Raw genomic sequence first — 25885 nt, 5'->3', positions numbered from 1 at the left:
TTCCTTTCTTTCTTTCTTTCTTTCTTTCTTTCTTTCTTTCTTTCTTTCTTTCTTTCATCTCCTCTGTGTGTCTGTCTATCTGTCTCTGTGTCTTTCTCACACTCTCTTTTTTTTCCCCTTTGCCTAAAGTTAGGTAAGGCAAATGAGAGTGACTTATGTGGGAAGAAGATAGTTGTGAGTTGTCCAGATGTGCTATTATCAGGTTCTCAAATTTGCCTGATTAGTTACAGAAGAGAATTAGGGATCAATTATTTAGACCTGACAGGTACCTTGGTAGAACTAGAAATATCTTGTCACATGTCTCAGCCCTTCTCATAAACAATCCTGAAAAGGCATAAGATCATAGATTTCTAGGTCTGGTTAGAGCCTTTGAAGTGAGCTGATGCTTTATTTTACAGATGTGGAAACTGAGGCCCAGAGCAGCTAAGCAGTTTGCACAAGGTCACACAGGCAAGTAGCAGAGTCAGGATCTCAACTCTAGTCCCATGAATCCAAGTTCAGTACTTCCTCCATTGTACCATGTTGTCTCCCATTATTCATTTTTATATCAAAAGGGTCGAGCACAATGCCTTGCACACAATAAACATTCAGGGAGATGGGTTTTTATACTAAAGTGGACTTGAGAACATCCAGCTATTCATGAGATTGTGGATCCAGATTAATTGATTCATCCAAGGTTGCACAGAGGAGTCAGTAGCAAAAACAGGATTCAAATCCATGTCTTCTTTCATAAAATTCAGTGTTCTGTGTATGATACCGTATCATCTCCCACAAGGTTGCCACCATTGAAGTATAGAAATAGAGTACCGAGGACAATAAGATAAAATCATTGTCAGCAACATTTTATCATTCAAGAAAAAACTGAAGTCATTTCCTCCAAATAGGTGAGTCTTTTAAAAAAACCCTAACAATAAATTTAGGAGATTTAAAAATTATGGTATATTCAGAGATGAGCAATTATCTGATGCATTTAGACTGCATAGTCTGAATCGTTTAGCCAAGCTCCTTATCACCTTGCTCTTATTTATCTGAGGTTGTCAGCAGGACACTTAATATTTATTATGTACCTAGATTTATCAGAGTCATGTATTAGAGTAATTCAAATCAAATAAATTCTCCTCCCTCTCCTAATCATCTAAAGAATTCCAGCTGTGGAGGTCTGGCTCTAGTATCTAAAGTCATAACTTCTCATTGTAGATGCTTCTAATAAAAGCTTCATAGATGATGCATAACATGTTTGCAGATCCCAAAAGGCAATCCCTCCCTTTTTATGGGAAAAAATGAAAAATTTTCAGCCTGAAATTACCTGAGATGCATTTTAACATAAAATTTTCAATTGATTAACTTATTTGCCTCCTTAGATTATTTTTTTCAATGTTTTACTCAATCACCTCTTTGATTTTTAAATAATTTTACTTGAATTAAGGAATAAGAATAGAGGGTTTGGTACAGTCTCTGAACTCCCTTTCACTCTTGTGTCAGACTGTGCATAATCCCTACTCAGTAACAACCATGCCAGTCCTGGGAAAAATCTGGAAGTGAACAAAATTTCTCTTTGCTTTGTCTGTTTGACCTTTTGGTACTCTGTGCTCATTCCATTTTTGGGGTGGGTGCCCATACCACATAATTCAGTCTTCCATGACCAGGCTGCAGTAGGATTTCCTGACATCTCAATTTTATAAACTTGTTTAAAACTTTTTGTCTTGTGACATGTAATGCAAGTTTATACCTTGCACAATTTGTATGTGTATATATACATATAGGGAATCTGGCCCCCAGGGCAAAAAGCACATAATGAGCCCTGGGAAAGCCTCAGGAAAAGAGCACTCACGAGCAGAAAAAACCTTCAAAAAAGAAATTCATTGAGGGAGTGTGTTGGGATGGTGTCAGGGAGAGGTTAGGAGAGAACATGGTGAAATCATGCTGGGGAGGAGGTCACGTAGGGTATGGTTGCTTGAAGGAGGAAATATAATGTACTGATAGTCTGTTATTTTAAAGAATTATTTTCAACAAATAGATACTAAGCACAATGATTTCTACCTGTGGAATACAAGTGCTGCCAATGCCCTCTATATTTCAGTGGTATCTTGCTCCAACTGGCTTTTCCTTGATCTTAATACATACTTGTTGAATTGAACTGTATTAGGTATGCAGAGAGCTTATACTAATCGAAACAGTTGACTTAGAATTCTCAGGAATGTACTTCTTAGTTTTTGTACAGTTCTGGGTAGAATCAAAGATTTGGAGTTTTCTTGGCAGAGACATGGGCGTGGTTTTCCATTTCCTTCTCTAGCTCATTTCACAGACGAGAAAACTGAGGAAAACAGGGTTAAGTACTTGCCCAGTATCACACAGCTAATGTCATAGAGTCTGGACTTGAATTCATGAAGATGAGTCTTTCTGACATCAGACCCTGCACGCTATGCAAAACACCACCTATGCCCCCAGAGGACACACCAGACCTTTTCTCATATATTATATATGGTGGTACCCAGGGATTGGTAGATAAGTTTAGTCTATGGTTAGATAACTCAGCCATAGGCTAACCCACAGTCCATCATTTCTCTGCTCCCCAGTGGTCTGATCAATGTCTGCAATCTGGAGCAGTCCAACATCCCGATGGCTAAACAGGTAGATAGCTCAAGGAATGCTGATGTTTCTGTGGTCTCCCAGGTGACTAGTGTATGGCCACACATACAGATGCAGATCCAAAAGTGGAAAATACTCAGGAGACTGAGAAGACTGACCACATTACTACACCATTGTCATCTCACCTCATCTCTTCTCACACAGCTCTGTCTGCAAGGCACCGTGCACTGGGCCCTTACAGACGATATTAACATTTGCTCTGCTTAAACAATTCTCTTATTGCAGTCCCAGTATGGACAGAAGCTTGTGGGGCTGTTGCTGGAGTTCTGTATCCCTCTTTCTCTTCCTTTTCCCCATCCCTCTGGATTGCACTAACCACAAATCACCCAAGTAGAGAGTCACCATTTAGTCCTTCAAATGGATTTCCTTAAAACTTCTCTCCCTACATAATATGAAATTTCACATTATATTCTATCTTTAGAATTACAGATGAGGAACTGAGGCTAGAAAGATCGAGTGACTTGCCTATTTGCAACACACATACTTGTAGGAAGCCGCAGAGCTGGGATATGAGCTGAGGTTCTCTGACTCCCAAGCCAGTAATCTCTTTTCTATCATTCAAAAAGTATTTTCTTTTTAAATTAAGTACCTACTATGTGTCAAGCCTTGGACTCAGCACTGGAGTTAAAGAGAAAGGCAGAAATGTGGTCCCATATTCCCTCCCCTCAAGGAACTTACATTTTAATTGGATAGACAGCATGCAAAAAGAATAAGCTGTACAGAGGGCAAATGGAAGGTAATTACAAATAGAAAATACTAGTAGTGGAGGAGGTGAGTGGAGAGTAGACTAGGAAAGACTTCTTGCAGAAAGTGGGATTTGATCAGTCTCAAAAAAAGTCAAGGTAGCCAGGAGCCATATGTGAAGAGAAAGAGCATTCTATGCGTCAGAGTCTGGAGACGGAATGTCCTGTGTGAGGAACATCCAGAAGGCCAACGTTGCTGAGTTGTAGAGAACGTATATGGAAGGGAGTAAAGTGTGAAAAGATAATAATGATAGTAATAATTATTAACATTAGCAGTTAGAATTTGAATAGTACTTTAATTTTTCAAAGCATGAGGCATGTTATGTCATTTGATCTGGATATGTAGGAAGGGACCAGTCTGTGAAGGGCTTTAAAAGCCAAACAAGATTTTATTTTTGATCCTGGACACAATAGGGAACCACTGGAGTTTATTCAGTAGGTGATGCAATATGGTCAGATATGCACTTTAGGGAAATCATTTTGGCAGCTGAGTAATAATAATAGCTCCTGTTCTCTAGGAGACCAGTACCTTCTAGGCTGTCTTCTGGGTCCCCAAGTTTTCATTTATAATACAGACCCAGATCTGCTTTCCTACAAGTTCCCCTGGCCCAAAGTTACTTCTTATACTCCCCACCTCCATCAAAATTCCCATTGCCTTAGTGTTTAGGATTTCAGTAAGATGTAAAGAGGGAAGCAATCAGATTAAATTAATCCATTTTAAAATGCAAATTTCTGAAAGCTGTTCCACCCCCTCTTACTTGCCCAGGGTCACAAAACTGTCTAAGACTGTATTTGAACTAAGGTCATCCGATTCTAGTCCCAGCACTCAATCCGCTGGGTCACCTAGCTGCCTCAGAGGTCAGAACAGATATCAATCGATTCAATCAATTAGAGCAGTGATCTAAGTATGAAAAAGGCCTGAACAGCACAAGCTAGTCATTTCAACTAGGTTTGAATACCCATTTCTCTTCATTGGTTGAGACCTGGTCACATTCTGTGGGGCACATATAAAGCAAGAAAACTGGTTTGGAATAAACAAAACAAAACAAAACTGAGAGTCCATTAGATTAGTGATGGAAGCCTCTAGCCAAGCCTCTGAGAAGGAATTTCTTGGGTGGCAGGAGAAAGACCTTGGCCTTGGCCTTGGTTTCTTTCACCAACTCCCCCATTCCCCTTTCCTTGACCAGAGAAAGACCTTGTGAATCTTGGATCACCATATGGTTAGGATTTTAAAAAATCTATATCCTTGCAGTATTACCATGATGGCAGTGTCTTCATTGGGAACTCAGGGCAGACTGGATGCAATGAGTAAAGATAGATTAAAAGTTCTTCAAGGAATCCAATAGAAATGCTAAACATACAATGAACTTCATGAGTACCCACCCCCAAGAGAAGAAAAGAACTTCTAGCATCTATAGTCTGTGATCCCTTGGCCACATCTACTCTAAACCTCAGCTCACTTTCCCCTGGACTCTATATGTATTTGTGGAAAAGTGTCACAGGCTTTTTTTTTGGGGGGGGGTGCAGAGATTGGGTAGAAAGAGAGTATTTTGTGCCAATTATAACACCATAGTAAATGCCTGTTTTTAAAAAGTGAATTATCTGACTGACTGACATCAATTGATAATCATGGAGGGAAGCACACTTTTACAGACTTTTGAGATATAGCATTAGGGGAAAAACAAAACAAAACAAAACCCTAACCCTCAGGGCTACTCAAAGAACTCTAAAATGACAATTAGCCACCTGAACTCTGGAGACCCCACCCCTGCCCCTGCCACCCACTAGTTCCAGTGAGTGTTGGAAGATCTGCTCTAGAGTGAGTGCTATGCAGGAAATGTTTGATGTAAAGATCTGGTTTAGGCTGGGTGTATCACTTTTGGGTATATCACTTTTGATCTGAGGATCAGCTGCCTTCACTCTAGAAAAGCTCATCAAAAAGAGATTGACCAACAAACTTTAGGTTTCAAGCTTAAATTTGCACTAAGACTTTTGGGACACCTGATATAGAAGACACTTAAGGAATGGAACCTGCTCTCAGAAAGCTTATAAACTTGAGGAAAGGAAAGACTTGAAACCACTGCTGGAGGATTAAATGCTAACTGCATGTGTGGTATTATCCATAAAGCAATAGAAGCTCAGAGATCAGAAGTATCAGTGTGAGCTGAAGTACATGGAGACCTAAGTTAGGGTCTTATAAACTATGTAGGCTTTGGATAGGAGACAAGGCAGCAGTTGAGGTGGGAATGAAAATAATGCATTTAGGGACCATGGAAATGATAGTAAATACGTTGGACATTTTAATACAGCTCTTATTTTATGCATCTGGGATTTCAATGGTAGGCATGCATACTACAGGGGTGAAACCTATGTCATTTATGAAAGTTAGAGTTAGGGTCTCATCCAAAATAATCATGACCATCATCTGTTTTCTTTTTATTGATACATCTGGTGAAAATAGAGCTTCTAGCCACTGCATTAAACACTGATGCACAATGGATTTTCCCTAAATTGTATACTTGGATACAGAAAAATGAAGCATGTCAAGGCCTTCCAACATCAATTTAAACAAATAGGCCTTCAACCAGATTTTGTCTTGTGGACAGGAAACCCCTATCAAATTTTGGCACTGGAATATTCTGATATGTTCTCACTACTTTCTATATACTCTCTTTCACTATGTCCTATTGTATCTTCATCAAGCTCATGAAAAGAGTTAATAGCTTCTCTACCTCTATAACTATAAAGAAGTGATAAGTCTTTGAATTGGAAGAAACTGCATAACCTTCGGAAATGTTGTTTAAGGTTAGGGTCTTGCATTTCTTTGGCCATTTTCCTAAATAATATGTAGGTAAAATTAGCCATCCGCTTGATGGAATGATCTTCATCATGGAGCACTTTTTCCATATCTGAAACAAGAAAATTAATTCATCTTATGATCAAACTGGACTCCTCCCATAATAGACCCTTCTGTTATGCTGACTGATTCCAGCCATTGTCTCCTGAGGCTTCCTCGCTTCTGAGTTTTCCCAGGGAACCCCTATGTTGGTCCCAATTCAAGCTACTCTTCAAGCTCTGATCACTGTCTTTGAACCTAGGACCTTCTCCAGTGCTTCAGAAGTGGTTCTTGAATTATATACATTTTGAATTGCTGGCTTCTGCTCCCTTGTCTGGATTTTCCAAGGCTGTAATTTTGCCTGTTCCTACCTACTAGGAGTTGGGCTTCCTAGGCCCCACAGAACTCATCATTAATCCCTGCCATAAGGCTGGATATCCAGGGAGGGACCTGAATCATCTAATTATGGACCTTCTTCAATGGGCTCCTCTCTAGCCCCATTGTCAATCTGTTTGAACTTATTCCTTCATAGTTACTATATTCCTACCCTATAATACTCCCCATCTCAGAGATATTGACTACCTCTATATCCCTCAATAAACCTTGTTCCCTATCTGCAATTGCCTATTCTCTTACTCCCATCCTTCTAACCCTACCTCTTTAAAGTTCAACTCTAGCTTGCTTTCATGTTAAACCCTTTCCTTTCTCTTTCTATCTTTTGGCACTCACTGAAACCTGACTCTCTCCTAATGACAAGGAATCCCTGGCTGCCATTTCTAATACAGCTTGCACTTTCACTTATATTCATTGGTCCTAGTAGTGGGGTTGAATATTCCTCAATCCCCATTGTCACTTCCAGACTCTCCCTTTACCACTCAGGAAGCTGTCCTCCATTGAGAATCATTAGATTTACATTTATACCCAGTCAAGATTCTGGCAACTGTCATCTGCTGACCCAAGGACATTCTCCTTCCTTCCTCAATGATTTCAGTGCTTGACTCAAGCACTTTTTCTCCATCCCAACTCCTGCCCTCATACTAGGGGACTTCAATGCACATAGAGACACTCTCTCAACCTTTCTCAAATGTCCCAGTTCTTTAATTTCCTCATGTTCTATGATTTACCCCTGCAATCCACCTCAGCTAAATAAAGAGATGATCATACCACCGATTTTTGCCATCAACTACATGTATTCCCCTCATGTCCATACACTTCAAAATCCCTTCATCTGATCATAATATTTTATCATTATTTTTCCCTCTGCCTTATATTCCCAAACTCTGATTTTTATATTCGTTGTGATCTATACTTCCTCCATCATTCAGTTCTTTTCCCTACACTGGCTACATTCTCTTCCTCCCTCATCTTCACCTCTTGGTGAACCAATTTAACTTTACTCTTTCCTCAACACTCAAGTCTCTTTCCCACCTTATCTATCACTGATTATGCCTTGCCAAGCCCCAACCTTGGACTACTCCCACCATCTGCTCCCTTCACATACACTCACTCATTGCCAAATAGAGCTGGAGAGACTTGTGAAATCGTACTGACCTGGGTCCACTGCAAATTTGGTACATAGTCTCAACTGGGCTCTCATTGCAGCAAAGCAACCCATTTAGCCTCTTCAATCAGTTAACTATTTCACTCACCTCAGTGAATTTTCCAAACTTTTCTTTTTATTCCTCCTTAGGCCTCTCATAGTTACCCTTCTTCTATCTCCTTAGATAAGAACCTTGCCTTGTATAGCATTGAAAAAAATAATGAGACTGTTTGCAGGAAGCTTCCTCTTCTTTCCCCTCTTCTCATTTCACAGTTGCCTATTTCCACTATCTCTTCCTTCACCCTGTCACACATGAAGGAGTCTTTCTCCATATAAAAGCAGCATAAAGCCTTGACCTTATTCTATCCTGTCTTCTCTAGCACATTTCCTCCTCTATCCTCATCCATTCTCTTACTAATCTCCAATTTCTTTTTGTCTACCAGATGCTGGCTACTGCCTAAAAACGTGCTTTTGTCTCCATCATCCAAATAACAACACCACCTCTCATTTGATCTGAGAGTCTGCTAGCTATCATCCTATTTCTCACCTCCCTTTTGTAGTTAATCTTCTTGAGAAAGCCATTTACAAGAGCTTCTATGTATTTTCCTTTCACTATCTTGATTCTCAGCACTCTGGCTTCCAGTTTCATCATTCAATTGAAATTACTCTTTCCAAAGTTACCAATGATCTCATTTTAAAACTTATTTAAAAGTTTTTTTTAAATGTCAATTTTATTTTACTTTAGTGCACATTCTCTCTCTTCTCACTTCCCTTACCCCCACATAAAGAAAGCAAGAAAAACAATATATGTATAATCAAGCAGAACAAATTATTGAACTGGCTGTATGTGTATATAAATATAAGTATAAACACATACATATATCTCATTCTTCACTCTGAGTCTATTATCTCTCTAGCTACGGGATGGTGGCATGCTTCATCATAAGTCATCTGGAATTGTGATTGGTCATTGCGTTGATCAGAGTGCCTAAGTCTTTCAAAGTTGTTTGTCTTTACAGTGTTGTTGTTGCCGCATACATATTTTTCTCCTGATTCTGCTCACTTGGATTCACATCCGTTCATGCAAGTCTTTCCGGGTTTCTCTGAAACTATGCCTTTCATCACTTTTTTAAAACAGCATATAGCATTCTGTTACATTCATATCCCATGGCTTATTCAGCTATTCTTCAATTTCTAATTCTTATCTACCAAGAGATGCCATAAATATTTTTGCACATATGGGTTGTTTTCTTCTTTCTTTGATCTCTTTGGAGTACAGACCTAGTAGCAATATTCCTGGGTCAAATGACATGCACAGTTTAAAAGCTTTTTGGGCATAGCTCCACATGCTTTCCAGAATGGCTGGACCAGTTCACAGCTCTATCAACAATGCATTAATTTGCCTTTTTGTTCCCCCACGGCCCCTCTACAATTTGTCATTTCCTTTTTTTTATTGTTCACTTTGCTACTATGCCGATCCAATGAGAATAAGGTGGCAACTTAAAAGTTGTTTTAATTTAAATTTTCTCTCTTAGTGACTTAGAACATTTTTTCACATAGCTATTGATAACTTGGATTTCTTTCTTTGAAAACTTTCTATTTGTATCTTTTGACCATAATTGGAGAATGGCTCTTATTCTTAAAGATTTGAATCAATTTCATATATATTTCATATGTGCACATATGCATATATATATATACACACTCACACACACACACACACACACATATATATATATTAGAAATGAGACCTTTATCAGATAAATTTTCTGTGAAGATTTTTCCCATTTTCTTATTTCTCTTATAATTTAGCTGAGTTGGTTTTGCTTGTACACAAACTTTTTGAATGTATGTAATTAAAACTCTCCATTTTACTTCCTGTGAACCCCTGTATCTCTTATTTGGCAATAAATGCTTCCCTTATCCATAGAGCTGATACTTCTGATGTTCCTCTAATTCATTTATTATGTCACTCTTCATGTTTAAATCATGAACCCATTTGGAACTTATCTTGATTAAAAGTGTAAGATATTTTCTACTTTTCCCAACAGTTTTTGTTAACTAGTGAGTTTTTCCCCCCACAGTTGGGATCTTTGGGTTTATTAAACACTAGGCTGCTATACACATTTGCTTTTTTGTACTGTGAATCTAATCTGTCCCACTGATCAACCCCTCTATTTCTGACCAATGCCAATATGGTTTTTGATGATTATGGCTTTGTAGACTAATTTGAGGTCTAGTACTATTGTGCTGCCTTCCCTCAAACATTTTCATTAGTTTCCTTGATATTCTTAATGTTTTGTTCCTCTAGATGAATTTTGGTATAATTTTTTCCCCTGGTTTTATGAAGTAATCATTTGGTAGTTTGATTGATATAGCTTCTCCATCTTTCTTCTACATTCCATTAATCTAATTGTCAAATCTAATGGTTTTTTTTTTACCCTTTATTCTTATTGACTCTTCTACAACCTGTGACATTGTTGATTACCCTTTACTCTCTGATGTTTTTTTTCTCTCAAGGTTTTCATAATCCTACTCTCCCTTGGTTTTGTTCCTATTTCTCTGACTACTCCTTCTTGGTCTTGGTTGTCTGTGGATCTAGCTTGTACCTACCATGAGTATCCCCCAGGATCCATCCTGGACCTTCTTCTCTTCTCCCTGGATTTAATTATCATCTCTATGCATTTAATTCTCAGATTTATTATTATTAATTAATTTATATGATGCCTATTGTGTGCTAGACATTATGCTAAGCACTTTACAAATATTATCTCATTTGATTCCCAGAACAACTTTGGGAGGTAGGTGCTATTATGATCTCCATTTTATAGATGAGGAAACTGAGGCAAACAGAGGTTAAATGACTTGCCAAGGATCACATAGCTAGTTAAGTGCCTGAGGCTGGATCTGAATTCGGATCTTCCTGACACTAGGCCCAGTGCTCTATCTACTGTATTATCTAGCTGCCTGTAGAAGTTATTTATCTAGACTGACTTCTCTCCTGACCTTCAGATAAACATCTCTAAGTGCCTATTGGACATCTTGAACTGGATGTTCTTTAGATATCTTGTATTAAAACTGAACTTATCATCTTTCCTCTTAAATCTTCTCTTCTCAGCTTCCCTGATACTATGGCGGACACCACCACTTTCCAGGTTATCAGGCTTGCAACCTAGGTATCATCCTTGACTCCTAATTCTCTTCTACCCCATACCCAATCTGTTTCAAAGTTCTATAATTTTTACATTTGAAATATCTCTTGTATATGCCTCCTTCTCTCTGACATAGCCCCTACTCTGAAAGCCCTCATTACTTAACACCTGGATTATTACAATAGCCTTTTGGTTAGTTTCCCTGACTCAAGTACCTCCCCAATTCAATCCATCCTTTCCTCCGCTACTAAAATGATCTTCCTAAAGTACCAGTCTGACCATACCACTCTACTCAACAAACTATGATGGTTCCCCCTTTTACCTCTAGTATTTGCTCTACCTAAAATGTTTGTTCTAAGAGCCAATAAATCCCATTTGGCTTTTAAAGATCTCCACATCCTGATGCATTCTTACTTGTCCATTATTTTTTTTCTTGTTTACACTGTCCTCCTGCTACTTACTCTATGATCCAGAAATGCTGGACTTTTTCTTGTTCTTCCCCCATGATACCACATCTCTCAATTTCATGACTTTTTACTGGGTGTCCCTCATGAATGCAATCTTCTCCTTTCTTTACTTCATTCGCTACCTTTTGCAAGAGACATTTCCTGTTTGCTCCACTCCTTGTGTCTTTCCTTTGAAAGCTTCTCCAACTTACCCTCTATGTACATAGTCTTTTCACATTGCCTCCCCCATTAGAATGTGAGCTCCTTAAGAGCAGGGGCTGTTTTTGCCTTTCTTGGTATCCTCAGCTCTTAGCACAGTGCTTGGTACATTGTAATCATTTAATAAATGCTTGTTGCCTTGATTTGACTCCCTAGACTCTTTTTGGGTGTCATACCAAGTTACATCATACAGGTAAGTATCGTCGCCTCTACTCCTCCACCACTTCCGAATGAAGAAAGAGAAAGGAAGGGAGTAAGATGGGGTAGCAGAGAGTTGAATTTGATTCTTAAAAGCTAGATTTCTGTGTTGGTCAAAGTTGTGATTGTGGTACATAATTCAACTCTTCAAGAGAGTCTAAGAGTTGGAATTTTAACAACAAAGCACTGTTTCACATTTTAAACAAAGGAGTCTGCCTTTGCTGGGGAAGGAAATAGACTTATAGGCAGCAAAATGGTTCAATAGATAAGAGTGCTTGACTCTGTATCAGGAAAAACTGAGTTTTGAATCTTTCCTCAGGTAGTACCTAGCACAATACCTGGCACTGACTGACATAAACTGGTTACTTTGGACCATTCACTTAACCTTTTCTTTTCAGTTTCCTTTTCTGTAAAATGGAGATAATAATTGTATAGGGTTTTTTTTTATGAAGATCAAATGGGATAACATGTAATGAGCTCTATAAACCTTAAACCACCATGTAAAGGCATATTACCATCATCATCACAACATTCAGCCCCACACCATTTAGCTCTGATAGCATATTGATTCAGAGGCACTTTAATAAAATATGTAGAGAGTTGGCCTTTGAGTCAGACCGATGTGTCCATGTTCCACCTCTGACACATACTGGCTATGTGACCCAGGGCTGAAAATTCCACCTCTTAATATTCTAGGTCAGAGTTGTCCAGTACCAGGTGTAAGTGGCCTATAATACTTCCCAGTGAGGACAGAACCATATTAAAATGTAATTGGGAGATGTTTAATAAAATTTTAAAAAATATAATGTTATATTTTAAAACTTAGCCAATAAGTGGCCTGCAGGAATCTTTATGGTGGATCTCCCACTTTTCTATTAGAGTTTGACACCGCTGCTTCAGGCAACTTTCAAAGACTATAAGTTACAAAGTAGGGGCTCCTCTGCCTTGGTTGGAGTTTTTTCTGTAATCGAAATCATAGGCTAGTTTCTAGTAGTCCTTCACTGGTCCCAGGAATCTTAACTCCACCTTCAGAATACTGACACTGAAGTACTAGTAGCAGGTAGGGGCTCTGATTTACACTTCTCTGCCCTACAGCACCTGGTACTGAGCTAGCTACTCAGGCAGCACTTATATAAATATGTGTTAATGAATTGTAAGCTTTTAAAATTTGGAAGGAAAGCCAATTTAAAAAGGTTCTAATTAATCAAGGTGTTACTCAGAAGCCAAGTAAAGTTAGGATCCTACCCCACAATCCTTCAGAAGAAGTTTTTTATCAGAAGCTGGGATTGATGGTCTAGAAAGAGAGCTGGCATTCCTCCTCATTATCTCTGCCTTTTCTCATTTTTCTCTCCTCCCCATGTTAAAAACATAAACAGACTTCAGTACACTGAGTTATTCCTTCTTTCTATCTCCCTTATCCCATTAGAAGGAACCTATAGTGTTATGCAAGTTACTTTGGACAGGCAATAAGGCTTTTTTTTTTAATTGTTTCATTCTATGATAACAATAGTCATATGGTGTGTGCTGCAATTGATACGAGGTTGACTCAGAAGTCTGAACTTGACCAGAAAAAGTCTGATTGATTCGGTTTCTTCCTCTTTATTTATTTCTTTTTCAGTTGAGTGCTAGATTTCATGCCATACACATGTGTTTCATTGTTCTTTTTTGTTGTGTTTTTAATGTCATTTTTGATATTAATAATAAGAGCAACTAACATAGCACTTATAAGTTTTGTAAAATGCTTTACATATATTATCTCACTTGATAGTCACAGTAACACTTTGAGGTAGATATATATTTAAGAATGGATATTATTGTAAAGCCAAAGCAAAAGGTGTAGTTCTTATTAAGCACACTTCAATGACCATTAGACATAATATAGCGATATTAGGATGGGGGCAGTAAAGCATTTCAAGGATCATTCAAGCCCATAATAAAACTGGATCAGTTGCCTTGAAGTACAGAGGAAAGTATGGTCAAAAACAAAAACAAAAAAAAAAACAACCCAATTCTGAGAAATAAAAAAAAAAAACATTGTTGCTAAATAGCCTAATTAATCATTACAGAACAAGCAAAAACCTTCAAAGGAACCTAGCTTCAAAGGGAAACTAGAAAGGTGACTGGTGATTCCTCTACAGTGTGGCATAGGTTTCAGGAAGTTAGAAAAATAGTGTTTCAAGGTTATTGTTACAAAAAAATGCTCAGTATAAGCAAGACTAGAGTACTGAAAATTAGCAAAAAGAAAATTTTTAATGAAGAAATTCACTTTTTTCATTCATTTCTACTAAGAAAAAAGTCAATAATTATAGATAAACCTGTAAGATCTAGGCATTTTCACCAGACCATAAAATATTCACCAAAAATGTTTTAGGATTTTTAACTTCCACTGAGCCTGGAAGTCTTATTCTCATATTCATTCATTTATTCACTAACCATTCATTGAGTGAATGATGAACTGTGATATATTGATATACAGAGAAGCAGAAATTACAGAGCAACAAACAGAAACTAGGTGGAATGCTGCAATATTCTCATAAAAGATGAAGAAATCTATTCAAGATATGTAGGCCTGGGAAAATACCCTAATTTAAATCCACTTGAAAATCTAAGGGCAATAATCAAGACAAGATTTGGCAAAGGACAATATTTATTAAGGCATACTTAATATTCAATATGACAAAAGTTTGCCTTAATGATGAAGAATTTTAAAATAGATGTCAAAATTTTGTGAACTCAATTCCAAATTGTGTAAAACAAATGATTTCAGCAAAAGGAGGACATTGCAAATTAGTTGCTTTTAGAAATCAATCAATAAAACATTTACTAAGTGCCTACTATGTGCCAGAAACAGTATTAAGGACTGGGAACACAAAAAGGAGCAAAGGATAGTCTCTGCCCTCAAAAGACTTATAAGCTAATGGAGGAGACAATATGCAAACAAATAATACAAAGCAAGCTATATTAATAAAAATTAACAACAGGAATTAAAAGAGGGAAAACACAAAAATTAAAAGGCATTAGGAAAGATGTTCTATAGAAGGTAGAATTTTACTTCAGATTTAATTGTAATGGTGGAGGAAGAGCATTCCAGGCATGGGGAATAGCCAGAGATAATGCTCAGAGCCAAGAGATGGAGTATCTTGCTTGTGGAACAGTCAGGAGGCCAGCATCACTAAATTGAAGAGTATATATTGGGGAGTAAGGTGTAAGAAGACTGGAAAGGTAGGAGGGGGCTAGGTTATGAAGGTCTCTGAATGCCAAACAGAGCATTTTGTATTTGTTCCTGGGTGCAACAGGGAGCCACTGAAGTTTATTGAGTGGGGGTAGGATGGGGGTGGGGGTGGGGTTGGGAGTGGGGTGAAATGATCAGACTTGGGCTTTAGGAAAATCACTTTGGTGACTGAATGGAGAATGGATTAAAGTAGAGAGAGACTTAAGGCTGGCAGACCTACCAGCAGCCTACTGAAATAGTCCAGGTGCAAGGTGATGAGGACCTGTACTAGAGAGGTGGCAGGGTTAGAGGAGAAAGGGGGTATATTTGAGAGATGTTGCAAAGGCAAAGCCAACAAGTCTTTGCAACAGTGTGGATATGGTGGGCATGGGGTGAGAGATAGTGAGGAATACAGGGTGAATTCTAGGTTGTAAGCCTGAAGGATTGGAAAAATGGTATTGCCTTCTACAGTAATAGAGGAGGTAGAAGGGAAGAGGGTTTAGGGGAAAGATAATGAGTTCTGGGACTGAATCATAGGGAGCTGTGGCAGTTTCCAGACTTCTCAACCCACCGACACCAAAGTCAACTTAGAAAGTCAGTGGGAAAGTTCTGTCTGACCACGGTGAGAGAAGAGCTCGGTCTGGCCCCAGTCCCGGTGCAGCCCCGAGGTGGTGTCTGCTTCCAGAGCTCTTGGCTCACAGATGGAGGGGGAATGGAATGGCTGATCAGAGGGGGATTGCAGGGATCTCTTTGCTGGTGCTTTGGCACGATTCTCTTCCTTTGCCTGTGCTTGGATCTGGGTCTCAGTTTTGGGTGGCAGTCCTGGTGGCGGTGGAGAGGGAAGCCTCCTCACAGTACCAGGGCAGAAAAGAGTGCTTATGATCACTTATAGGCCAGAGCCCAGGCCAGGAAAGGAGTAAACACCTGGCCCTTGATCATACCACCTTGGAAGAACTGAAAATTTACAGGTTCCTAGAAGTATCTCTGAAAACAGCTGCACAAAACCCCCAAAGCTTGGGATATTACATTCTCCACACTAGAAGCAGACCCCTACCTTAACAAAGAGTTTAAAACTCAAGTAATTGGCTGGGGAAATGAATGAACAGCACAAAAAGTCAGACCATAGAATCCTGCTTTGGTGTCAAAGAAGATCAAAACATACAACCAGAAGAAGACAACAAAGTCAAAGCTCCTACATCCAAAGCCTCCAAGAAAAATATGAACCAGTCCCAGACCATGGAAGAGCTCCAAAAGGATTTTGAGGAGCCTTTTTTTTTTTTTTTTTGCTTTTTTGGTGAGGCAGTTGGGGTTAAGTGACTTGCCCAGGACTCCAAGGCTGGAGCTTTATCCACTGCATCACCTAGTTACCCCTCAAAAAGGATTTTGAGAAGTAAGAGAAGTAGAGGAAAAATTGGGAAGAGAAATGAGAGTGATGCAAGAAAATCATGAAAAACAAGTCAACAGCTTGCTAAAGGAGGCCTAAAAATACTGAAGAAAATAAAACCTTAAAAAATAGACTAACCCAAATGGCAAAAGAGGTCCAAAAAGCCAATGAGGAGAAGAATGCCTTTAAAAGCAGAATTGGCCAAATAGAAAAAGAAATCCAAAAGCTCACTGAAGAAAATACTTCCTTAAAAATTAGAATGGAACGAAAGGAAGCTAATGACTTTATAAGAAGTCAAGACATTGTAAAACAAAACCAAAAGAATGAAAAACTAGAGAACAATGTGAAATAACTCATTGGAAAAACAACTGACCTGGAAAATAGATCCAGGGGAGATAATTTAAAAATTATTGGACTACCTGAAACCATGATAAAAAAAAAAAGACCCTAGACATCATCTTTCAAGAAATCATCAAGGAAAACTGCCCTGATATTTTAGAACCGGAGGGTAAAATAGAGATGGCTAGAATCCACCAATCACCACCTGAAAGAGACCCCAAAAGGAAAACTCCTAGGAATATTATAGCCAAATTCCAGATGTCCCAGGTGAAGGAGAAAATATTGCAAGTAGCCAGAAAGAAACAATTCAAGTATTATGGAAACAAAATCAGGATATTACAAGATTTAGCAGCTTCTACATTAAGGGTCCAGAGGGCATGGAGTATGATATTCCAGAGGGCAAAGGAGATAGGATTACAACCAAGAATCACCTACCCAGCAAAACTGAATATAATCTTTCAGGGGCAAAAATGGACATCCAGTGAAACAGAGGACTTTCAAGCATTCTTGATGAAAAGACTAAAGCTGAATAGAAAATTCGACTTTGAAATTAAGACTCAAGAGAAGCATGAAAAGGTAAAAAGGAAAGGGAAATCATAAGGGACCTATTAAAGTTGAACTGTTTACATTCCTACATGGAAAGATGATAATTGTAACTCATGAGATCTTTGTCAGTATTAGGGTAATTGGAGGGAAAAAATTATATGGATAGATAGATAGATAGATAGATAGATGGCACAAGGTGAGTCGAATATGAAGGGATAATATCTAAAAAATAAAAGTAAGGTATGAGAGAGGAGAAGGAGAAAGGGAGAGGTAGAATGGGGTAAATTATCTTACATAAAACAGACAAGAAAAAGTTTTTACAATGGAGAGGAAGTGGGGGAAGGTGAGAAAGAATGAATGAATCTTATTCTCAGCAGATTTGGCTTCAGGAGGGAATAACACACACCGAATTGGATATGGTAATCTATCTTATCCCATAGGAAAAAAGGGGGGAAGGAGATAAGAGAGTGAGGGTATGACAGAAGGGAAGGCAGATTGGGAGAGGGGGTAATCAGAAGCAAACACTTCTGAGGAGGGACAGGGTTAAAAGAGAGAATAGAATAAATGGGGGGTGGGATAGGATGAAGGGAAATATACTTAGTTTTTCACAACATGACTATTATGGAAGTGTTTTGCCTGACTACACATGTATAACCTGTATCGAGTTGCTTGCATTTTCAATGAGGGTGGGTGGGGAGGGAGGAAGGGAGAAAATTTGGAACCTAAAGTTTTAAAAACAAATTGTTTTCACATGCATCTGGGAAATAAGATATATAGGCAATGGGGTATAGAAATCCATTCTGCCCTACAGGAAAATAGAAGGGGAAGGAGAGAAGAGAAAGGGTGGTGATAGAAGGGAGGGAAGATTAGGGGAAGTGGTATTCAGAATGTATGCTGTCTTGGGGTGTGGGAGGGGTGAGATAGGGAGAAAATTTGGAACTCAAAATCTTGCGGAAGTGAATGTTGAAAACTAAAAATAAATAAATTAATACATGTTTAGTATTAAAAAAAAGAAAGATAATGAGTTCTGTTTTGGATATATTGAGCTTAAGTATCTACCAAATATTCAGTTTGAGATATCTGAAAGGCAGTCAGAGCTGGAGACAGGAGGTCAGCTGAGAGATTTGAGTAAAAAAGATAGATTTCAGAATAATCAACATAGAGTTGATAATTAAACCCGTAGGAGATGATGTGATCACCAAGAAAAACTGGGAGATGTATAATATTAGAGGGCATGACCTGGAAGAACATCTGGCAACAGAGACAGTTAAGTTAAGTTTTCCCAGTTAAGTTGAATACCACTCTGACCCTAATTTGGATGAGCAGGAATAGAGAAGTAAGAGTCATAGGTTATCATGTCTCTCAAATCAAATTCTAGCCATGGATTTCTACTACTTTTTTAACTTTTGTATTGTTTGAAATTCCACTGGTATCATTGTTTCTACAAATGGGTTGGACTTATTCAACCTCCTGATTTTGATTTTGGTTGCTTATTTAGCCATGTCAGATTCCATGCTTTAAGAATACAATTGATCTCATGGCCAAAATGTATTATTGCCCTAAATTATGGTCAGATTTGTAATCACTTTATTCAAGGTGCTCACTGCTTCTTCATTTCTGCCTGAGAAAACTTGAATCTTTAGGAAGTAGCACAAGATGTAAAGGGTAACAATATAGAAATCTAAATGGGATATGGAGCAGCTGGGATCTCAGGGACATCTCTAGCTGGAGACTTGCAGCCTTTCAGTTCTCCCAAAGTGTTCTGATCCAGGACAAAGACTGATCATTGCCCTGCAGTTTGATCACTATGAACCAGTAGAGTTTCTTAGCTGGCAGAGGGGCTGAGTGCAGCAACATTCTAAGACTCCAGTCCAATCAGGACATTGGAAAACAGATTAAGGAAAAAAAATTAAGAGTCATTGGACTATCTTAACAAAATACTTAAAGTAGAAGAAGCAAGATGTTATATCAAGGAATCTTAAAAGAAAGCTTCCCAGATTTCTCAGAACCAGAGAAAAAGTGGAAGTAGAAAAAAGCCACCAGCTGCTTTTTGAAAGAAATCCCCAAATGAAAACAACAAGGAACATTATGGCTAAAATCCAGAGCTTCCAGATTAAAAGGGGAAAAAAATCTATGAGCAACCACAAAGAAAGAATGCAAAAATAGAAGAGCCAAGGTCAAGATCATGTTTGATTAAAAGCCACTACTGTAAAGGAATGGAGAGCTTAGAATATAACATAACACAGTTGATCCTGCCATTAGCATATGCTTGTCTCAAAGACGAATCATGTACACATGCCTATTGCTTTGAGACTGCAAGTCACAATTATGGTTCCTTTGGTCCCAGGCTCTCTCCTACTTGGATAATTCTTCTTCTTCTTTTCCTTCTTCTTTTCCTTCTTCTTCTTCTTCTTCTTCTTCTTCTTCTTCTTCTTCTTCTTCTTCTTCTCCTTCTCCTTCTCCTTCTCTTTCTTCTTCTTCTTCTTCTTCTTCTTCTTCTTCTTCTCCTTCTTCTTCTCCTTCTTCTCCTCCTCCTTCTTCTTTTCCTTCTTCTCCTTCTCCTTCTTCTTTTTCTTCTTCTTCTTCCTTCCTTTTTTCTTCTTCTTCTTCCTTCTTCTTCTTCCTTCTTTCTTCTTCTTCAACTACTACTACTACTACAACTACTACTACTACTACTACTACCACCACCACCACCACTATGGTAATTCCAGAGTTTGTGAACACTAACATTACTCACTTACTCCTTTCCCCACCAGGAGGTGGGATGGTAGAGATGTGTGCATTTATAAGCCAGAAGGCAAAGCACATAAGCTTACAGTCCCCTGAAGAGAACAAGGGAAAGGGAAGAGAAGAAGAATTCACTAAAGGGTGGAGTGAAAGGAAGTTTGGGGAAAGTTATCTCACATAATCAAGAGGGACGAGTCCTAAGCAAAACAGACTCTAACTAGGGGTGTACAAAAATATCTACAGCTCTTTCTGAGGTGAAAAAGAGCGTGCATCTGAGGGGGAGCCATAAATAGGGGAATGCCTGTACAAGTTATGGTACATAAATACGATAGAATACTATTGTGCTGTAAGAAATGATGGAGGGAATGATTTAAGCAAACCTGGGAAGACTTTATATGAACTGATGCAGAGTAAAATGAACAGGTCCAGGAGAATAATTCATACAATGACAACAAAATATAAAGCCAGAGAACTTTGAAAGAATTAGGAATTCTGAAGAATATAATGACCAATCATGATACCAGAAGACTAATGCTGAAATACGCTATCCACCTGTTGGTACAGAGTGTTCATTCAGTATAGAATTATAAGTGTGTGTATGTGTGTGTGTGTGTGTGTGTACATGTATATATACATACACATAGATACACATATGCATGCATATATACATACATACATGCATACATACATATAGATATTAGAGATGACCAATGTGGACATTTGCTTTGCTTGACTATACATGTTTGTAATGGGTTTTGCAATAGTTTTTATTTTTCTTTCCTTCTTAATTTGGGGTGAAGGTTAGAGTGGTAGAGAGAGAAAGCAGATTTTTTTTCTGATTGAAAAAAATTTAAAAAAAGAAATATAGAAAATGACTGAGTTTAAATAGATATACAAATCTACCAAATGAGTATAAAAATAATATCTTACTCTTAATCATGATTTCAACTTCATCCCTGAGAAGTAAATGACTCCCCAGCTTTGCCAGGTATCCTAAACAAAAAATCAAAATAAAAAAGTATCACTCAAAACATAGAAGTTTCTCCAATATGATTGCTTAAGGCTGAGCTTTCAGCAAGAGCAAGTACTTCTAATCAGTCATTTATTAAGAGCTTACTATATGTTAGGCACTAAGCTAAACACTAGGGATACAAAGAAAGACAAAAGACAGTCCCTGTCCTTGAGAAGCCCACAATCTATTAAGAGATATAATATGCAAACAAGTATGTACACACAAAATTTTATATATATATATATATATGTATACATGTGTATATACATATATAATACATATACATACACACATATATGACAAATAGAAAATAATTGACAGAGAGAAGGCACTAGAATTAAGTGGTATTGGGAAAAGGAAATTGGGAAAACTTCCTATAGAAGTTGCAATTTAACTGGCAATGAAGGAAGTAAGGGAAATTAGGAGGTAGAGATTAGGAAGAAGAGTATAGCATGTGTTAAGGGATAGCCAGTGAAATTGCCAAGATTCGAGAGACAATGTCTTGTTAGAGGAAAAAAAAGGAGGACAGTGGCACTGGAGTAAAGGGAATGTGGGGGAAGGTAGAGTATAAGGAGCCAGAAGACTGGAAAGGTAGACGAGAGGAAGGACTCATTTATTGACTTTGAACACCCAACAGAAGATTTTGTGTTGATCCTGGAGGTGATGGGGGAGAGGAGATAGAGTTCAGTGAGTGGGGGAAGGCTAACATAGTTAGACCTGAGCTTGAGGAAAATCACTTTGGTGACTGACTGGAGGCTGAATGAGAATGTGGAGAGAATTAGAACAGGTAGACCAACCAGAGGTTATTGCAGCAGTCCAGGTATGAGAAGATAAGGATCAATATCAGGGTCATAGGAATATCAGAGGAATATCAGAGGACGTATTTGAGAGATGTTATAAAGGTAAAATCAGTAGGCCTTGTCATCCGACTTGGATGTGTGAAGGGTGAGAAAGAATGAGGATGACATCAAGAGTGTGAGCTTAGGCGTCTGGGAGGATACTGGTGCTCTTAACAATAATATGGAATTTCGCAAGAGGAGAGAGTTTGTAAGGAAAGAATTATGAATTTGCTTTTGGACATGTTGAGTTTAAGACATCCAGCAGACTGAATGTGAAGGGTGGGAGAGAGAATGACACCTACTATGTGAGTTTGGGGGTTTGGAAGGATGGTGGTGTTCTTAACAGTAATATGAAATTTTGGAAGAGGAGAGAGTTTGTAACAAAAGATTCTGAGTTCACTTTCGGATACGTTGAATTTAAGATATCTTAGGACAGCGAGTTCTAGATATCTAATAGGCACATTGAGTCTAGAGATTGGAATAGAGATTAAGTCTGGAAAGTAGATTTGAGAACCATCAGCATAGAGATGTTAATGAAATACTTGGGAGCTGATGAGATCATCAAATAAAATAAAGGGACAAGAGGAGAGGGCCCAGGATATCCTGTGGGACACCCATAGTCAGTGGACATTATCTGTATGAAGATCCAGCAAAGCAGGCAGAGAAGGAGCAGTCAGATAGGTAGAAGGAGAGTCATGAAAAAGTAGTGTCCCAAAAACCTGGAGAGAAGAAACTAGCAAGAAGAGGGTGACCAACAGCATGAAAGGCTGCGGAAAGGTCAAGAAGACTGAGGATTGAGAAAAGGCCATTGGGAAATTAAGAGAGCATTGAGGACTTTGGAGACAGCAGTTGTTTTTTATATTATTGAACTTTATGTACAAAATCATTTGATTTCAGATAAACATTTAATCTAAAAACAAAGGTCCATTTCAACAACTTTTCCCATTTTTTAAAACACATCTACTGTACCATTCAAATGCTTGACCAGCTTACATGATTTCTTCAAAATCTCTTATCAAGAGTACATATAGAAAAGGCATCTTTTTATAAATAGAAACAAAGGGATTTTTTCAGCTTTTATTATATGACATAAAAAGTTTACTCAACAAAGTAATTTCATTACTATTTTTGGGGGGAATCACCAACATTTGTGCAAACAATGCTAGCCTTCTTTTAAGCATTAAGAGCATAACTGCTTAAGAAATGACATAAGCAATAATTCTAGACCTACATCTCCCCTAAAATAATCTATTTTTTACATATGTGCACAGCTGCAACAAATTGAAGCCAGAGAGAAATGCTTGAGATCCACTACCCAGAGACATAATTTGAGTTATGAGAGCTCCTCACTGGAGAGCTGACAACTCAAGGAGTCTGTAATGAAAGCTGCAGTTTCCCTCTTTCCTATTTTTACACAAAAATCAGTGACTAAGAACTTAATATTGAATGGTAAATCACATCCACACCATTAGTTAAATAGTCTCACAGTTAAACACATCTTAAAGACCAATCAAATCAGTATTTACATTTTATAAATTTCTGAAGACACCATTAGAAAGCTTATATATCCCTTCACTAAACAAAATAGGGAAATGCATCTGATGGTGGAGGAATGAAATAAAAAAAATTAAAATACCTGTATTTACAGCGGCATTGTTTCTTTATAAATAAAGAATATGAAAATACAATATCTTAAAGATAATAAAAAATTGAGGTGATGTCTCTCAACCACAGTACTTGGAGTTGGAATAAAAACTCATTGGTACTGACATTGTGCCAGTAGTGAAACAACTTCCTACTAGAGAAAATTCTACTGTAAATGTGTGCAACTAAAAGGTGAAATTGCTCAGGACTGTTCAGATGCACTTGTATGGAGTGAAAGTCCTGCTGCAGTAGCACACTCATGTGTAGAACAGCTTCTCTGCCAGAGCTCAAAGGGAGTTCCTCCCCTTTTTCAAATTAGCATCTGAAAATTCTTCACTCAGTATGCTATGTATGATACAAAGCTAATGAGAAGATGTGGACGCCAGAATTTTCAATGTGTAGTTACTTAATTTTAAAAGAAAAATAGCAAAACGTTCAAGTTTAAAAGAATACACTGGGTGAGCAATGCATCAAAATTATCCACATAAAAACACACTGCCAGAAACAAAACCAAACAACTCTGCTTGGTAGCTTGTGTTATCAAAGGTAAAAAGTCCATGACCTTCCCAAACAGGCACAAGTCAAAGAAGAGCTAGCTTATCTTTTGGAAAAGTGTAACTGAATCTGTTTGATGTACAACTATGTCCAAATTTGTGACTCTTCATTCAAAATGGATAAATGATTTCGAGAAGCAAGGATCAAGGTTGGACTGAAAATAGCAATGTGCATAATTTCGCCAAAATTTAATTGTATGTCTAAATTGCTTAAAAAGTGAATTATATTCTAGTTCCCACCCCGATGTCTCACAATTACAAAGTAGGAAAACAAGTCACAAATGCAAAACTTATAATTTATATATATGTAAGTTTTTATATTATCAATTCAATAGATTTCATAAGACATTAATCGCTCAAGTTACAAAAAAGTTTTTTTATGAAGTATTGCTCTTTATGCTCAAACTGGAGAATATTGCAATGACATCACTACAACTGATCTACATGTATTACTTGCATAATGAAGCCAAGTGAACCTTGATACAATGTCTTTGTTGAAATCATTTACTTCATCTAACAGTGCCTGGTTGGAACCTAAGATTTGCAAAATAAAAGAGAAGAGAAGTTCTTCCAAGAGTGTATTCCCCAGAATGTTTTTCAGTGTTTGTCCATTACACAGGATTAGCATTGCCTTTCAGAGTTTTTGTTTCTTACTCTGTTTTGAAACCCCTGAGACTGTATCAGTGTCTGAAATCCTCTCCTTTGGGTGAATGTCACTATATCCGTTGGAGGTCCCATTTTGCTCTTCAGTCGACTCTTCATTGGCAGGGAGACCAGCTTCCCCTTTGTCTAATTTCTGCTGCGTTTCATGGAGTTTCATAACTGCTTTGTCTATTGACATTATGCTAATGTGAGTAAAGTCATGTGTGCTGACCAGATGAAGCATGAAATTTCGACAGGGATTCTTCTTAATGATTTTCTGTCCATAATTCTCTACAAATTGCATACAAGCATGATTCATTTGTTTGTCAGCAATAAACCCATGCTTCATGACATGTAGATTCCATAATTTCATCACTTCTTCCTCTCTTTCATTAACATCAGAAAATTCTTCAATTTGAGTAATGGTTTTTACTCTTAGCCATTCGGGATCCTTTTCATCTTCACTATCTATTTACATTTCTTGGGGGTGGAGTGGTAAATAGGTGTCCTTGTGGAAATAGATGTTCCCTGCTGCTGAGAGAGCAGTTTTTGTTGAATGATGAGATCAGAGGCCAGACTAAAGAGTTAAGAAAAGAGTGAGAGAAGAGAAAGTAGAGCTAGCTATTGTAAACAGCCTTTTTAAGGAATTTATAACCACAAAAGGCAGGAGAGATGATAGTTAGCAGGGATGATTGAATCAAGTGAAGGTTTCTCAGGATCAGGGTGGATGTTGGTGGAATGTTTAAAGGCATTAGGGAAGCAGCCTACTGGAAGAGATAGAAGGTGAGAGATAGGATGGAATGGGACCACACTTAAGAATGTAGTGGGGTTGACCTTGATAAAGAGAAGGGCCAACTCATCATGTGAAACAGAAATAGAGGATGAGATAGTGACAGAAGACATCTGTGTGATGTGAGATAAAGAAGAGGGGAGAAGAGGGAAGTCTCAATGAATTGCTTCATTTGATTTTTACTAAAATATGAAGTACAGTTCTCAGCTGAGAGGGTGGGTGAAGAGGGAACCATGGGAGGTTGAGAAGAGATAAAAAAGTATAGATCTTCTGTGGTAAGTAGCATAGTATGTTAATTAGGGAAGTCTAAAAAGATCTAGAAGCAATGAGAGGCAAGTTGAGTTTAGGAAGATAAGAGAGAGGAAGAAAGGAAGGAAGGAAGGAAGGAAGGAAGGAAGGAAGGAAGGAAGGAAG

General features: G+C 38.0%; 1 protein-coding gene across 1 annotated transcript in view; it reads right to left on the bottom strand.

Annotated features, from left to right (window-relative positions):
• Positions 1-6069: 6069 nt before the first annotated feature.
• MROH9 (maestro heat like repeat family member 9) overlaps positions 6070-25885 on the bottom strand; it is a 224997-nt gene continuing 205181 nt past the window's right edge. The window contains exons 22-24 of the mRNA XM_027868360.1: positions 20921-20983; positions 6178-6301; positions 6070-6076 (exon numbers count right to left, since the gene is read on the bottom strand). Of these exons, the coding sequence (XP_027724161.1) occupies positions 6070-6076; positions 6178-6301; positions 20921-20983 (194 nt within the window). The remainder of the gene's footprint in view (positions 6077-6177; positions 6302-20920; positions 20984-25885) is intronic.

Source organism: Vombatus ursinus, unplaced genomic scaffold (assembly GCF_900497805.2).
Source record: "Vombatus ursinus unplaced genomic scaffold, bare-nosed wombat genome assembly UNPS02014789.1, whole genome shotgun sequence".
Classification (NCBI taxonomy): domain Eukaryota; kingdom Metazoa; phylum Chordata; class Mammalia; order Diprotodontia; family Vombatidae; genus Vombatus; species Vombatus ursinus.
This window is presented reverse-complemented; position numbering and strand designations above follow the sequence as displayed.